General features: G+C 46.1%; 4 protein-coding genes across 4 annotated transcripts; all 4 read right to left on the reverse strand.

Moving 5' to 3' along the window:
• Nucleotides 1-5830: 5830 nt before the first annotated feature.
• On the reverse strand, nucleotides 5831-8116 carry PG994_006701 (NACHT domain protein; the record flags this gene model as incomplete). Its single annotated transcript, XM_066858110.1, has 1 exon — nucleotides 5831-8116. One exon carries the CDS (start codon nucleotides 8114-8116, stop codon nucleotides 5831-5833), a length of 2286 nt encoding a protein of 761 aa, XP_066717379.1.
• A 111-nt stretch (nucleotides 8117-8227) lies between these two features.
• On the reverse strand, nucleotides 8228-9226 carry PG994_006702 (NACHT domain protein; the record flags this gene model as incomplete). The annotated part of the gene is made up of 1 exon (XM_066858111.1): nucleotides 8228-9226. One exon carries the CDS (start codon nucleotides 9224-9226, stop codon nucleotides 8228-8230), a length of 999 nt encoding a protein of 332 aa, XP_066717380.1.
• Nucleotides 9227-10204: 978 nt separating this feature from the next.
• Nucleotides 10205-10963, reverse strand: PG994_006703 (uncharacterized protein; the record flags this gene model as incomplete). The annotated part of the gene is made up of 1 exon (XM_066858112.1): nucleotides 10205-10963. The coding sequence occupies one exon, from the start codon at nucleotides 10961-10963 to the stop codon at nucleotides 10205-10207; it is 759 nt and encodes a 252-aa protein (XP_066717381.1).
• Nucleotides 10964-13421: 2458 nt separating this feature from the next.
• PG994_006704 (uncharacterized protein) lies at nucleotides 13422-15531 on the reverse strand (the record flags this gene model as incomplete). The annotated part of the gene is made up of 5 exons (XM_066858113.1): nucleotides 13422-13805; nucleotides 14043-14712; nucleotides 14814-15004; nucleotides 15075-15111; nucleotides 15263-15531. The coding sequence occupies 5 exons, from the start codon at nucleotides 15529-15531 to the stop codon at nucleotides 13422-13424; spliced, it is 1551 nt and encodes a 516-aa protein (XP_066717382.1).
• Between the last annotated feature and the right edge of the window lie 511 nt (nucleotides 15532-16042).

Below are 16042 nucleotides of genomic sequence, written 5' to 3' on the forward strand. Positions count from 1 at the left end.
TTATATAAAATATTTAATTTTTTTTATACGCTTTTTTTAATATATAAAAATAACCGATATTAAGAGGTTAGAGTTTATATAATAAATAAAAAAATATATAAAGTATAATAATTAAGTTTTTTTTATAATAAAGCTTAAAAGTTATTAAGTAATAGTTTTTATAGCCGTTTAAAATTAAGAAGTAATAACGACCTTTTATATAAAACTTAGTATATTAATTAAAGTATCGAATTTAGTCCTCGCTTTTTTTATTCGTAGTTTAATTATTTTTAATAATTACGATCATCTAATCCTTTAATAATAAGCTATTTTCGTATTAGGAAGAGAGGTATGTTTTCCCGGTAAAAATAATATACGGAGGGATGGCGTAACCGTATAATCCGACGCCTTGAATAATTATAATTTATTCCCGGTTCTTTTATTATATTATTTTAAGCTTTCCGCGTCGATCGGAGGTGGTTATAATTATTTCGAACGAGATTTAGTTTATAAAAAAACCGGTTTCGTTAAAATTATAAATATCCTTTTTTTAGATCTCGTATTTATAAATTATATTTTATATAAAAATAAACTATACGCGATACGCGTCGGGATTTTTATAAAAAACTCTTTAATAATCGATTTTTTAATTAAAATATATCTAGAGGTCTAGTTATTATTATATAAAGTTAAAGGCTTAATTAATACCGACGCGTCTTATGTTATATAAGTTAAATAATTAATTCGCTATATTTCTTATATTATTTAACCGGGGAAAAAATAATCGCGTATTTAAATTAATAATATATTAAATAATTATATCTTTTTTAAAATTTAGAAACTTTCGAGAATTTATAAATATTTTATATCGTATAGGTTAACTATTTCGTTTACGCTATAAAGTTTTCGATAAGACGTAATAGATTAATATAGCTTTTTATACGTTTAAAATTAAATCTTTTTAAAGCGCTTAAAACGTTAAAATTATATTACTTTCTTTTTAAAATTATAATATTTTTAAATATAAAAGAATATAAAAAAAGGTTAAAGCTATGAAGAAATTTATAAAAGTGGGACATTCGTTTATATAAGATATTCGCTTGTAGGATACGTTACTTTTATAATAAAAATAAAGCCTCCTTTATATTTAACTCTTCCGCTTTTAGTTTTTTCTATTAAGCGGCCAGCTTCGTTAAAGCCGACGTAATAAAAGTACTATCACAAAAATAATTAACCCGAATATACTCTAAGTAACGAAATAATTTCTCGTTTATATAATAAGCTAGGTTTTAATAAAAATAACGAGTATAGGGTATACTAATTAAATCACCCGTGGATTCTATATTAATAATAAGAGCTAAACGCGTAACAATTTTTTTTAACCGAGATTTTTCGGCATAACTATTTATAATAAATATACATTATAATAAAAAGTAATAAAGAAAAAAAACCTACTATAACTTAATATTATAAATAACTAGGGTACTTATAAAATCAACACTTTAAGGATAAAATAATTAAAAAAAAGAGAATAATATTACAACCCGACTTAACCATACAGCTAAAAAACCCCACTTATTAATACGGGGATATAATAACCCGGTCTAGCTATAATACTATAACTAGTAATCACACCGCCAGTTATATTAACATATACGTAGCTATACTCTAATAACGTGTAATAAAACAAGCGGTCCCAGCCCGCGCAGCGATAAAACGAATAAAGGCAGATATAATAACAGGGTATAATAAGTCACATAACGGACCCCGGAGCGATAAAAAGTACGACGCCCGAAATAAGCTAACCAGGGTTAGATCACCGTGATCTAAGGGATAGATTACCGTAAGCCAGCAACGAAATCACCGTAAACCCATAAGTGATCTAAAGGATTAATAAAAAAAGAATTAAATATATAATAGAAAACATCTCTTATATATTTTATATAAACATTTTTTATTTTAATAATTAATTTAAGTATTAATTTAACTTATTAATAAAATAAACAGCTTTAATAACTCTATTATAAATACCTTTTAATCTACGCACTTTAATTACCTTCGTTTTTACGAGCTATTACCTATTATATCGATAAAAGCGGATTTTTATCGCACGTTTAAATACTCTCTCGTATTATTAATATAAACCCTAGTACGTCTTACTAGGTTTCTTTTAAAACCTAGATAACGTTCGTTACAGCGGTATCCCCTAAAGGCTAGACTAATAAAGAGCTGGCCCTAGTGTGGCTAAATAAGGTCTTTATCCTTTATATAAAGCTTGAAAAACGAGGACTAATAGCGGCTTATTATCCTTGATAGCTACGCTAGCTACGTAAGCGAGGACTTTATTATAACGTGCTTAAAATATAAGATATAGCTTTTTTTCCTTCCGGTATACTCGTCGCATCTATTATAACCCTTAGATCTTAATCCTTTTAATATATTAAAAATACCTATTATTAAAAAGTAACCCTATATTATATAGGGCTTAATAATATAAATATAAATAAGGAAAAACTTCTTTCGATATTATAAACTAATTAAAAGGTTTACTTTTCGGCCGTATATAATAACTAGCGGCTAGGCCGTAATTAATATATTCCCTCGCGATATTAATAAGCCTTTTAATAGCTAGAACCGGAGAATAAAAAACTAAGTAAAAGCAGGACTATGTAACGAACGCTATCTAGGTTCTAAAAGAAACCTAGTAAGACGTACTGGGGTTTATGTTAGCAATACGAGAGAGTATCTAAACGTGCGATAGAAGTCGCTTTTATTAATATAATAGGTAATAGTTAGTAGGAACGAAGGTAATTAAAGTGCGTAAGCTTAAAAGTATTTATAATAGTTTCGTTAAAGCTGTTTACTTTATTAATAGGTTAAGATTAATACTTAAATTAATTACTAAAATAAAGAGTATTTATATAAAATATATAAGGGGAACGCCCGTCGTTATATATCCAGTCCTTCTTTTATTAATTTGTTATCGCTTAGTGATCTCTTTTGATCACGCTCTGCGTTACTTAGTGATCTCGCCTGATCACGCTCTGCGCTGCTTAGTAATCTCGCCTAATCAAGCTCTGCGCTGCTTAGTAATCTCTCCTGATCGTTTGCCGTGCTACGTAACTTATTGACGGTCGCCGTTGCTTTGTAGGCGCGTTCGCCCCATCGCCAGACGCGGTGGTGGCGTTGCTCGTTATTAAGGAGGGTCTAGCTTCGTGTTGGTATAGCTAGCGGTGCGGTCCGTGGCTGTGGTATCGTAGCCTGTTCGGGGCATGGTAGTTCCGTGCCGGTGAGTGGGGTCTTTTGGCCGTATGGTTAGGTCGGGTTGTAACAGACCATCTAAGCCTCCCCTTAACGTTTTTAATAAATAATTCTCCTCCATGGCGTTATTAATACTTACGACTAGCCGCTAAATTAAAGAATTAACGGATACGCTTAATAATAATAATATTATTATTAATAGCGCGACGCGCCGGGTTTTATTCCGGAAGCTTTAAAAAACTTTAAATATTTTAAACGGCTAGATTAGTTAATTAAAACACGAGAAGTTACTTTTAAAAAATAATCTAAAGAAAAAAAGAAGTAAAAAAAGGAAAAGAGTAATATTTAACCTTAATTAAAAGTTTACGCGTATACGAGATATTATAATAATTAAAAGGGAAATAAATAGCGTTATATTAAAACCCTAAGCTGTCACTTTTTTATCGTCGGCGCCGGAAGCCGTTATAATTAAATCTAACTTTAAATCTAAAATTAAAAGTATTATAAAAGCGTTTCAAGATTAAAACGGTGTTTTTAAGATTTTATATTAATTTTTAATTAAATTATTCGTATTATTATTATGTAATATTATTATTAGGTTTTAAGGTCGCCATTGTATGGGGTAACCGTAGCACCGTTAGCTAGCTTATTTATTACACATTCTTTAACCCCTCGATATTAGGGTCTTTACCCTTATAAAGGCTTATTACCGAAAGGAGATCGGTTTCCTAACCTTATTAATAGATTCAGCCCCTATCGGTAAACGAAACTTCTTTATATGCTATACTAGAGCCCGGAAACAGACTTTATTAGCCTAGAATATTAAGGGTGGTTAGCGTGGTAGTAGCTTTTAGTCCGTATGTGTTACTAAGCTACTCACTAGCCCTCTTTTATTCGAAAATAGTAACCGAAAGCGACCGGAAGAAATAACACAGGTCTCAACTAGTTAAAATAAGGCCCTTATACTAATCTAGACTCCTTTAGCTAATAAAGTATTATAGTTAATATTAAAAAAGAGTATTAATTTAAAGCGCTAGATTTAATACTTTTATTAATTAAGTTAAAATAACCCTGCTACACAACGCCAGCTATTTAAAAAAGATCTAAGAAAGATACCACGAAAAAGACTATCTATTAATTAACGCGGAATTATAAATCTAATCCTTAAAAGAGAAGTTAGAGCTTATAAGGCCACAAAAAAAGCGAAGGGTATAGATTAGTCCGAATTCGAAATTTATATCGATTGAAAGCATACAACGTATAAAGGAGGGACTAGATCAGGTTAAAATTAAAGAATCGGGTTCTAAAAGATCTACTGTATCTATTATTAAAAGCGATTGCATTATAGTCTAAAATTAAAGGAATGGTAGCTATTTAAAGTTGGTGGTCGATTTATACCATTAATTTTTTAGGGGGGTCAATTATGGGGTGATGTACATTACATGGTTGTAATAGTGATGGAGTTTGACCCTGGATTGTAAAGATGAGAGCTGTAGAAGGGGGATGTGGTAATAAGGGCGTTTTGTCCTGAATATAGAGCTGATCTGATGATGTTTAAGAGGAAAAGACAACTATCCGCTCTTTATACACGATCATAATGTCCCATGATATCGTGGAACATACCACAGATACACTCACACAGTGCAATACTAAGTCAACACAACTCTCCTTGCAACGATGATCTTCCCAGGCCTCAGTTACTACGGAATGGTCTCCTGATCCTTCCCGAATTCTTACATTGTCACAGGAACCATTGTACCATAATCACACATCAGGAGTGTGCAACAAATGCAGCAAGTCCTTGAAGAGATTCCGCACTCGCCACTCCCGAAATTTGGCATTTCAAGAAAGGACCTTCGCTTAGTAACTTCATGTAAGCGAAGGCGTGCTGGGTTCTCGGCTGTCGTTGCCAACTCATGGATCTGGTGTTATGCCTTCGCTATGAAGGTTAAATCTGTGAGGCGAATCTCGAGAACTCAGTGGCAGGCCATGAATACTGCACTGGAAAGTGACGCGAGAACTGCGTGCAATGAAGAAGGCAGCCCCCTTTTCTTTTTGGTCTGTTCTAAACTGACCACCAGTTGAGGATTCGGGTTTCCCTTTGAGTTTCACTTCTCGTGGTTTGTTTTTAAAACCAAGGAACCCTAGGCACACCGGCTTACAGGGAAGGCTTCCCAGTATACCATTCGATTCCGACAAGAAAGTGATACTCGCTACCCTTACACAGATTTGAGTCTTCCATTTAGTGACACGACCTCAGAGAATTACCTTAAGACTCTGTCCAAAAACGGATGTTCAGCTCTGCTATCAGAGAAATGGCCTACTACTGCCCGTACAATGGAAAAGTAATGAAATACATATTACTATCAAATATATATTATCCTGATACGAGCGGGGAAGAGAAAATTGAAAAAGACGAAAAGGCCATCGGCCTAAAGAATGTGAGAGAGAGAAAGGGCCCCGAAGCAAAAGAAAAAGAACGACAGGGGTTACCCGAACACACTGAAATAGACGTCCCTCTTCATGCGTAGGTCGCACATATTACCTCCTCTCACAGCGTCTCCCGCCTTCTGATTCCTACTCACTGCCCCTATCTCCCACGGCCACCACCCCCAGCATTCCCTCCCCCCTGTCCCGCCTGCTCATCATTTCCGTCCGGCAAGAGCCCCCACCAGCTCAACTCCCCCCGCCCCAGCAAATCATCATCAGCCGAAGCCCGCCCCTGCCCGAACGCCGCAAGGTTCCAGCGCTCGACCCCCGCCGCGCCCGCCATCTCGCTTGGGAACCGCGCGAACACCTCGGCGTTGAGTCGCTCGTACTCGGCGTACCCCTTGTCGGCCGGCCAGCCGCCCGCGCGCTCGAGCGCGAGCCGCAGCAGCCAGAGGTGCTGGCGCGCGATCTGGCCGTCCGACCGTGGCTGCTCCCCATGGGTGGGGAAAACGAAGGCGCGGCCAAGGCCCATGAGGGGCGAGGAGCCGCTGCCGCCGTTGGAGGAGCTGCTGCTGATACAGGTGCTGCTGCTGCTGCGGCTGCTGCCGTCGACCATGCTGTGGCCGTTGAGCATGGAGTAGCCGAGGATGCCGTCCACGCTGGCGTAGTCAGGGTCGGTAAGACCGCGGAGAATGTCCTCGTGGATCGCAGCGCTCTTCCGGTAATACCGGTTCGCAATCTCATTAGCCCCGGCGGACCCTCTTCGGCCATTGTTGTTGCCGCCGGTGGACTCTTGCTGCTGAAGCCGCAGCGCGACGCCCGAGTACAGCTGCGCCAGCAGCCCCGCCATCGCGAGCGTAGCCGGGTGGCACAGCCCGTGCACACGGCGGCAGTTGTAGACGATGTGCTCGGCCCCGCGCAGGGTCGCCGCCGCGTCGCCCGCGGCGTAGCGGGCCAGCAGGTGGCGGCGCGCCAGCGCGAACGTCACGGCCGGGTCCCAGTCGTGCTGCGCCTCGCGGCTCTCCCAGAGCGCCATCAGCAGGCGCGCCAGGGTCGGGTAATTCTCCTGCGCGCCCAGGAGGTTGATTAGTTGGTCGAGAGGCGCGGGGCCCAGCTTGGCCAAGTTGATTTTGAGTGCGTCGCCCTGCAGTACGCGCAGGACGTCTTCGAGGATGGGCTTGGACGTCTCGAGGAGAGGCTTGCGCGCGTTTTCGGGGGCGAGTTGGGGCTTGTCGCGGCCGTGGCCGGGAACGTCCGTCGCGCGGCTGCCGAGCTGCATGCCCATGGTGAGCACGAGCTTGGCTATGACGGGTGTGTGATACGACGCGGGGTTGGCGGCGATGACTTTGAAACATGCGCGGGCGAGGTCACAAGCCGCATCGTAGCGACCCTCATCGAGTAGTTCCGCTAGACGGGTATTGCCAATAATGCCGGCGGTGCGCACCATGTCGTGGGACTTGTGCGTGCTCAGGCGTCCCAGAATGGCTTGGAACAGTATCTTGGTTTCGGCCGGGGACATCTTGGCCTGCCCCATAAAGCTCGGTTTGGCCTCGGCCACCCACGAGACGTACTGATCGAAGACGCGTGCAGCGGCAACGGGCCGGCCGGAGCTTTCAAGGCACTGGTGAATTTGCGCGGCGGCCACAGAGACGTCGAGGAAGGCGCTGGTCTTCGACCGGATCAGAGCGCGGAACTCGGCGAAATAGGTGTGCTGCGCGACCAGCGACGCCATGATCTCGGTCAAGGTGGTGGAGCTGCGGCCGAGGCTGTACTCCAGCTGGGCGAGGAAGACGAGGCTTTCGCGCCCGCACGAGGACAGGTCGAACTGGCTCGCTTTGGCGTTGGACGTGTCCTTCATCACCAGCTGGCGGTAAAGCTCCTCTGTAAGCTCCGTGGCTTGAGTCGCCTGCTGACTAACCATGTAGCTTGACGCGATTGTCTTCGCAGCAGTGACAAGCTGAGTCTGAGACTTGTGGGTGGTCAGGATACTGACCGTTGCCTCCTTGAGCTCGCGAGACACGGTCTCCTTGGTCTCCTTCCCGCGCTGATGCAGGCTTTGGAAGCTGACGAGTTCTGCAAGCTGCGTGAGCGACTCCTCGTGGGCCCAGCCATGCTTTTCGTGCACCGAGCTGAATCGCTGGCGCAGTACTTCGACGACCTGTTCAACCTGCGTGGACGACATGGTAGCCGAGTTGTACGATGACGAAATGACCGAGGTCGCCTGCTCCTCATGCATGATGTCCAGGGTGGATTTGATGTCTTGCAGGTCAATCTCGTGAGTCCCAGTCTTGATCAGTTCCTCGTACAGCTGCATAGCTTCCATCTCGGTGGTCTTTGATTCCTGGCACACCCTGGCAAGCGTAAGTGTGGCCTGGATCGTGCCACGCTTCGAGACTCGGCTGTGATGCGTGAGTGCTTCGACCGCTACCTCGGGTGTTTGCGCCATGCCAAGACCCCATTTACTGTCATCCACAGTATTACTAGCGAGTATCGGTCGCAGTGCAAGACTTTCTACGGCGCGTCGGCGTCCATCGACTTGAGGGCCCCGAAGAAGGTGTTAAACAGCGTCTTTTAATACGGCAATGCTTCGGAGAAGGCACCCTTGCTCCACAGCTCCGTCGCAACGGTGATAATGGGTTTCAGGGCCTCGGGCTTGCTGGTCTTGCTGTCTCCGTTGATGGCTCGAATAATCTTCTGATAGTACCCGATATAGGCGGGACGTGTCATGGTCGTCGAGAAGGTGGATCGACGGTTCATGCTGCTCGGGCGTCACCGTCTTGATGTACGATAGCAGGCGAGTCGCGAGGTCGGCGTGAGCATCTTTGACCGTGAGGACGAGTTGACCCTTGGCCTGCAGCTCGCGCAAGGATGCGCGAATGAGGCCATGGCGGATGCAAATGAGGCCGTGCTGCATGAAAACGAGACCTTTCACGTGCTTCAGAGTTGCCAGTACATCGACGTGCGCATTGGAAACAGTGCCCTTGTCGACTTGGACGCATGTCAGAGTGGCGAGCTCTCTGAGAGACAATGGCTGCTCGGCGGTGGCCAGCCACATGAGCATGTGTCTCGCCTCATCCATCATACTAGCCGAATGAACGTTCTGATGGACGAAGTCTGTGATGGCGGGCTTGGTCTTGGTGACAGTCTCAACGGCCGTGCGGAACGCGTCCAGCCCGACTGCACGGCGCAGGCGCTTGGTTGCCAGCTTGGCCCAGAGGCAGGATCCAGCAGACGCCTCGGTAATCTGGGAAACGATGGACTCTTGCTCAAACTCGGACATGTCGCCGAACTCGTTACCAGACTCGAAGTGGCTCCTGACAACGGTCATGATGTCGTCGAAAACCAGGCCGTCGGTGATCTGCATGCTCGACTGTCCTGGGGCATCTGCAAACTTGGCTCTTCCCAGCGTAATGAGCCGGACGTTGCTGCCTTTGGTGACGGCACCGACGAGGCGCCGGAACATGGACTTCTCGTCGCACACCGCGTCGTCAATGCCATCGACGACGAGGACCAGCTCCCTGGCACCGGGAAGGGCCGCCTCCAGAGCGTGCCCCATGGCCGTCCAGACGGCGTTGTCGTACTCATCATTGCTTGCGACTGTCTGGCATTCTTTGTAGGCGGTGCACAAGATCTGCTGGAGCTGGATGTTGCCGACGCCCTTGTCAAGGAGCTAGCTCATGACGGCTTTGGCGATGGCGGAGAAGACGGCGGAGTCAAAGAGCGCGATACAAGAGAATGTCTGAGCCGGCGAGAGATTGTAGATGTCTGTATCGCCTTCGTTGCCGAAGTTACCAAAACGAGATGCTGTCGATTTAGAGCCCCCGATTTGATCGGGACGAGGTACCCATTTCATATTCCCGAGTGTTCCTGATGTGATCTCCAACGAGATCTTCGCCTCCGGAATCGACGAGTAAATTCTATTGGCTGTGGCCAAGGCTCTCATAGAAGCGCGAAACTGGTCGTTGTCCTCATCATCGATGAAACTTTTGAGATGCGTTAAGGCACTAGCAGGTGAGAGTCGCTTGTGTTCGACTGTATCAATGAGAACATCGAGAATGTTCGCGCCATCGACCCTTGGCTTGAAATCGACGTGGGTCGTCTCGGAAGCTCACAGGGTCACTCCTGGGGTCATCTCCGCATCCCGCGTCCGGCCAAGTATGAGTACGAACTTGACGGCTTTCTGGGGGGCTCCATCCGCATCAGGGATATTCCGAGTGTGCCGAGACCAGGCTTTAGGGGGATGCAGCTAATAGAACCTTTTTTCCACCGACTTCGTTGTTTCAGTGGCCAGAATTGGCTGGATTTCCGTACTGTGTATTTCACAGACATCCTCACCCATTTGCCTCACTTGGTCAAAGCGGGTATCTGTCTCATACCTGTCCAGCCATCGCATATGACCTGAAATAGGCTGGGCACTATCGTTTTGCAGACCAGCAGTGGGGATCGTTGTTGCAAACTCTGGGTATCTCGTGTTGTCTACGAACCTGATGATATAGGTTCTCTCGGTATGACGAGGAAAAGACAGTACTAACTGTCAGAGATACCGTATGCCATCCTCTGGGGACAAGAAATCAAGCAAAGTAGGTAAGTCCGTCAGGCCAAAGACAGGGGAGATTTCTTCCGTGGGGCAGACGAGATTAGGGCATTGGCGCGCACCGAGTCGCATCAGCTGTTCACATTGCTTCTTTGCTAGCTGGCTGCCATTCAGTGACGGAGATAGCGCATTGGCAAACAAGCCGAGCCAGTTGACCGTGCCGTAGTTCCCTTCATGGTCCTCTGCCTTGATGAAATCCCATAACCGCACGACGAAGGACGCCAGGTGAAGACGGTCGAAGCCCCAGCCCCTGGTAATGCAGCCGAAAGCTACTTGTACCAGCTCGGATATCGACACGCGGTCTTCCCGGATCCCCAGGTTGGACGCGGTTGGCACCGGCGGGCCATAGTAGCGAAGGTGGCCTAGGGGAAGCGACCAGTACACCCCATCCTTGTTGGCGCGTTGCATCTGCAAGCCAATGGTCAAAATGCCGGCCGGGCTGACCAGAGGGTCGTGCTGGGTGACGGTTTTTGGAGCTTTCTGGAGAACCAGCATATCCGGATAGAGGTGCCATGAGCTTATGCCGAGCAGCACTGACGCGTTTTCGACAGACTGGGGCATCCCTATGATGAGGTTGTCTACGGCCATCATGGCAGATTTCCAGGTCTGAAGCACGTTCTGAAAGAGCTTGGGGTGAGTATTGACCGGCAGCGAGACATTGCGTACGATTAGCCTCAGCCGGGTTTGTTTCAGCTGCATGGCATCGTCCACTGCCCTAATCCGATTGCGAGCGCTGCTGTCCCATTCTTTGAGCTGGTCTCTTGAGATAGTCAGTTTGGCCAGCTGGTGTGATAGTTGGCACAGAGGGTCTGTTGCGTCGACGGCGGCAAGCCCGAATTAAGCTAGGTGTTCGAGGAAGTCATTGCTGGAATAGAGCCCCAAGTTTCCTAGCAGTGACATGTGGCTGTCCCTCCTCGGCGGAAACGCGTCGGAGGGGGCTTATTTCTTTCCCAAGTCCAAGAACTCCTTGGGTGGCTGTACTTGAATAAGCGAGAAATCGAGGTTTATCGTCGCCAATCCAACATTGGTTTCTTGCTTGCCCGTCAGAAGCGACGCTGAAAGCTGTTGAAGAGCCATGGCGAACGGTCTGCATGAGTCCTATTCCTGGAATCAATAGCTAAGATTGACTTATGACAGCCAGCCTGGAATAAATCGAATGCTCAAAAAAGAAGAGGGGAACTCGATGATGACTTGGCCCATGAACCTGAATTCAGCTGCGGCAACCCCTCATTCTCTTCTTTTGCCTCTTCTCTGATTCGTTACTACGATGACCCTTATGTACAGCGCCATTACACATGAAATATTACCTATTAAAATATATAAATTGATATATAAAAATTAGAGTTAATAGATTATACGTAGACTTTTAACTGCTAATTTTACCTATACACTCAATGGGTAATATGCGTTCCGGGCCATATTCAAACATCTTCAAGTCTTCAAGCCAAGAACCGCCACCTTGGTGTCAGCGCTAAGCCCAGCACCAACAATGCCAAGTCATTGCCCTCTTTATGCAGACGCCTCCTGGGGCTGATCCGCTGTCAAGGATGCGCATAGTGTACATGTTCAGAGCCTGATCCTATAGCTTGAGCTAAACACAATGCTGCAGCTGCAGCTACATGCCACATCACCTCGCCAAGCCGGGCCTGTCACATCCAAGCCTCCAGGCGGACCAATAGTCGTATCATTTGTTGAATTTTGCTCGAACTAATATATGTAGAGGAAAATTGGGTGAAACCACCGTTGGGCGCAGCCAGCATGGCGGCAGTGGCTCAGCTGCAAGCACTCCTGAGGTAGACCGCTACAAGCCCAACAGCAGGCATTGAGAAGAGCTAAGTAAGATGTATCAAACCACCCCGAAGTCTTTTAGCCTGGGGTTATCAAAAGTTCTTCGTTCAAAACACCACATCACCACACTGGAGACGTTTTGCTAGCCCCGATCCCAGCTTCTCACATTCACTTGTATCCTATTTTGCTCTCAACAGCCCGATATATCTGAGCTCTTTCAATCAGTACGACACGGAGATCAGGGCCTCTTACCATGCCCGATATAGAAGATGACACTGTTGGCTAGATTTGTGCAGTGGAACCCGAGTACGTTGCTCCTCAAGAGTTTCTCGACGAGGAACATCCCCAATTGGCTTGTCAGGATGTTAACGATAATAACATCTACACTCTTGGTCGCATGGGGAAGCACTGCATTGTTATTGCCTGTCTCCCTCTCTGGAACTACGGCCTTGTCAGTGCTGCTCACGTAGCGAGGGACATGTTACGAACATTTACCAATATCAGGTGCGTGTCTTGTGTCTACAGTCAGGTCTTCAAAGCATTATAAAGCATAGCGTATTTTCACCCGCCGCTATTGAGGGCTAATACTTCAATCATCACCACCAGCCTTGGACTGATGGTAGGAATTGGCGGTGGTGTTCCTACGTTCCACGACATCCGTCTTGGTGATGTTGTCGTGAGCTCTCTTACGGGTGTCTAACCTAGAGTTGATGGTGCTGTCTGCCGCGTATGCGGCTGTGCTTCTCGCTTTTATTTCTGCCATTACCTCGACGAGTTGACGTAAATCCGTATGTAGTGGTAAACCCTAATGGTAGCTAGGGAGTTTATATCATAGTCAAATCCAACTCCCTCATTCGGCTCGCTGAACCAGATATGTAATAAGGAGAGGTTCTGAGTCTTTGATGAACGGAGAGGTGGTCCTCGAACATTTCGTGCAGGGTGTGGAGGCAATCGGATGTCCGAGGTTCATTAATCGCATGGCAAAGGAGTATAATAGTACAAGGGAGTGGATTTTGTAAATACTGAAGTTCATAAGTAGGTATTTCGAACCCAAGAGAAAAGGCCTCGCGGCGTCCTTAGTATTAAACCACCCAAGCCGCGAAAACGAAGCTTATATGTTCTCCCGCAGGATCATGCCTTCGATACCACGCTTATAGCCTACAACCGGGCCTAGACCTCGATACGGATATTGGCCTCGATACGGATATTGGCCTTGATAACAGATAGCCCTTAAGTACTTTTCCAATGAATCCAAAAATGGGAATAGATGCCTTCGTGTTTGCTAAATATAGTCCCAATTGGCTCCAACCACATACGTATTCGTCCAGTGGCAGTTGTCGCTTGGGTTATCTCGAATTTCCCACCTGTCTCAAGGAGCAGTTCCTGGCCTATTTTGGTATGTCCCAAGTTCTTCTTCAAGGCCATGAGTCGGGCCGCCTGTAATCCGCGCGTGGGAATCTGATAGTGCTCGCTGGACTCCCACGCTGGTGTTCCCAGAAACGATTTCATCGCCGTGCTCAGGAGAGCTCTCCTGGGAGGTCTGCTCATCGGATGACTGATGGCTCGTGCTTTCTGGCTTGCTCTCTTCCACCGGCGCCGTATCGTTGACAGCCCGGGCCACCAGCATGGGGTGCTTGGCGTCCGAGATGTCGAAAAGGGCTAGCAAGTCGTCCGGGCCTTTTATGATCGGGATCGTTTCATCGCAGTCATCCCAATATCCGTTCCCTAGCTGGTCCTGCGCTACGCGGTGAAGCTGGATTGCGGTGTGCCCAGCCCATTCGAGGTAGCGGTATTAGTTGTACAAGCCGCGCTTCTGCAGTTTCTTTAGGATAGGTTCGATAGTAAAGGAAGTAATAACCATAAGTGCGCCTATAGTATAAGTAAAACCCAAGCCGAAGATACTGAAAGAAGTGTATTTCGGATTCCGGATTTCCTAGTAATTAAAATATGTTAGATTGATTGCGAATCGGTCTTTGATGGGGAGAAGTACCTGATTCTGACAGAGATCCGTTTCGTAATCATTTTCAGGCTTGATAGTCTCGGGTAGGAAAGACGAATTGCCAGTCCCCTGAGCTGTGGTGACAAATTTAGCTTGAAAATAAACTAGCATTATATTCCACCACTGCGTGACGTCGAGCTGCCACTGATTTTCTTTGGGATTGAAAACTAAACCTTGCACAACCGTGGTCTGGGAAGCGAAAGATGCTGGGCCAAGTACGTCGACGATTCCGCTGAGACTGTATGCGTTGAAGAGCATGTAATACGCCCATAAGAGGAGAGATCCGACCTTGTTATGGGCTATGGGCCTCTCGGTGTCAAGATCTTTAGGATTCAAATCAAACCAGGTGGCAGCGCTGTAGAGAGCATCACGCGGGTTCGTTGAGTTTCCGCAATGGCCCAATGTGTGATCTCGACACCATTGAAACTGGTCGATGCAACCTAGTGGTGATGCTGCTTCTTCTGGAAGGTACTGGCCTTCTCCGTCAGGGACAGTTCCTCGGTACCAATAATCCTCTGTATGCGATAAAAAACGAATCCCGTTTCCATGTAGGAAGTACACGGCAACTTCCCCGTTAGTCCTTGTGATGGCCGGATCTAGGTAGTATTTGACAGATGTGTTGGCAACAGACTCTTGTTGGTTCGTCCAGAGCCAATTAGGGCTATCAGAAGTGCGTTAGCTTGCGCACAGGATGGAAGCCATACACTTCTTTCGCTTGACGGATGTAAACCATCTTGAGATTTATCGAATAAAGATACGTACGCGAGTAGAAAATTGTTATTGCCCATTTGGTACTTTGCTCTCGCAGATTGAGCTTCAAGGTCTGGAACCACGTAGGTGTAACTAACTATGCCGACGGTTTCCGTAAACATAGAGCCGTAGCTATATGCCGTATAGTTTCGGCCGGATTCACTGATGTTGCGTTTGCGCCCTTCTGTCACTAATGGAGCACACTGTTTAAGTTCCAGCAGAACGTTAACGTTATGAACATCCATCCCCTGTTTTAGGTAATCTTCTACTGACCTGTAGCACATATCGCAAAGTGAAAGTCTCGCTCGGGCTGGTGTTTAGTTAGTTCAAATACAGTGTTGCTGTTTAAATGGCCAGTGTCGAATCTGATGTTTGAGCTACTCCGTCGGCATATGCCTGATTCGAAAGGGCACGAAGCATTATAATCCATTCTCTCCGTTGGAACAGCTCCAATAACGAACCTGGAGCATTCCATGATACCTGAGGTTTGATTGGCATAGCAGTGCTTCGCATAGTTGGCCATGTCGTTGATGAAAAGCGCCCAATAGGACCTGACCGTGTTCGCAGCGTTGGCACCAGCAGTCGATCTGTCAGTACCAACCTGACAACTGTCTCCTTTTAGGATGACCTCGCCCCCTTGAAAGGCAATTTGCGAAGAAAAGCCTCCTGCTGCTGTAAATGCGATAAGAAGATTCCCATCTTCTCGCGTCGTTGTTAGAGTTTGGCCCATGATAGAGCCCCGAGACTAATTCGTCCAGGTGCCCAGGCGGACAGATGCATCGGTGTCCATGTTGCAGTTGTCATGGATAAGAGGTAAACGAAAGGGGAATGTTCAACGCAGTGGGACAATACCGGGAAACTAATATATTGTTTATGTTCTGAGTCTCAATGTCATCTTAGAATCAAGTCGATGGCATAGAGAACTTAGTTTAGAGGTTGGGTTGTATACCCATACGATACTCTATAGATTCGGTTGGCTGGCTATTGCTTCTCCTCACCTACAGCTAAAAATCGGCGCAATGAATTGCGTGTTGGACAGCGCCTCATTGTAGACTTCGTATATTTAGCCTGGTCTGTTCAGTCACATGTTAGCTGAAAACGTACAAGCAATGATCTGCAACGAATGCTACATCGTAATAATATTTGAATTTGGCGAGCATGGTTTGCCTGCCATGCATATGTAAATACCACCTGTAGCCCAATTTGATCGCCGTAGCCTCCTCTGCTGCACAAAGGCTCAT

The sequence above is a fragment of the Apiospora phragmitis genome (assembly GCF_038363925.1).
Source record: "Apiospora phragmitis strain CBS 135458 chromosome Unknown utg000006l:1.0-5683423.0:1.0-5690449.0, whole genome shotgun sequence".
Taxonomy (NCBI): Eukaryota; Fungi; Ascomycota; class Sordariomycetes; order Amphisphaeriales; family Apiosporaceae; genus Apiospora; species Apiospora phragmitis.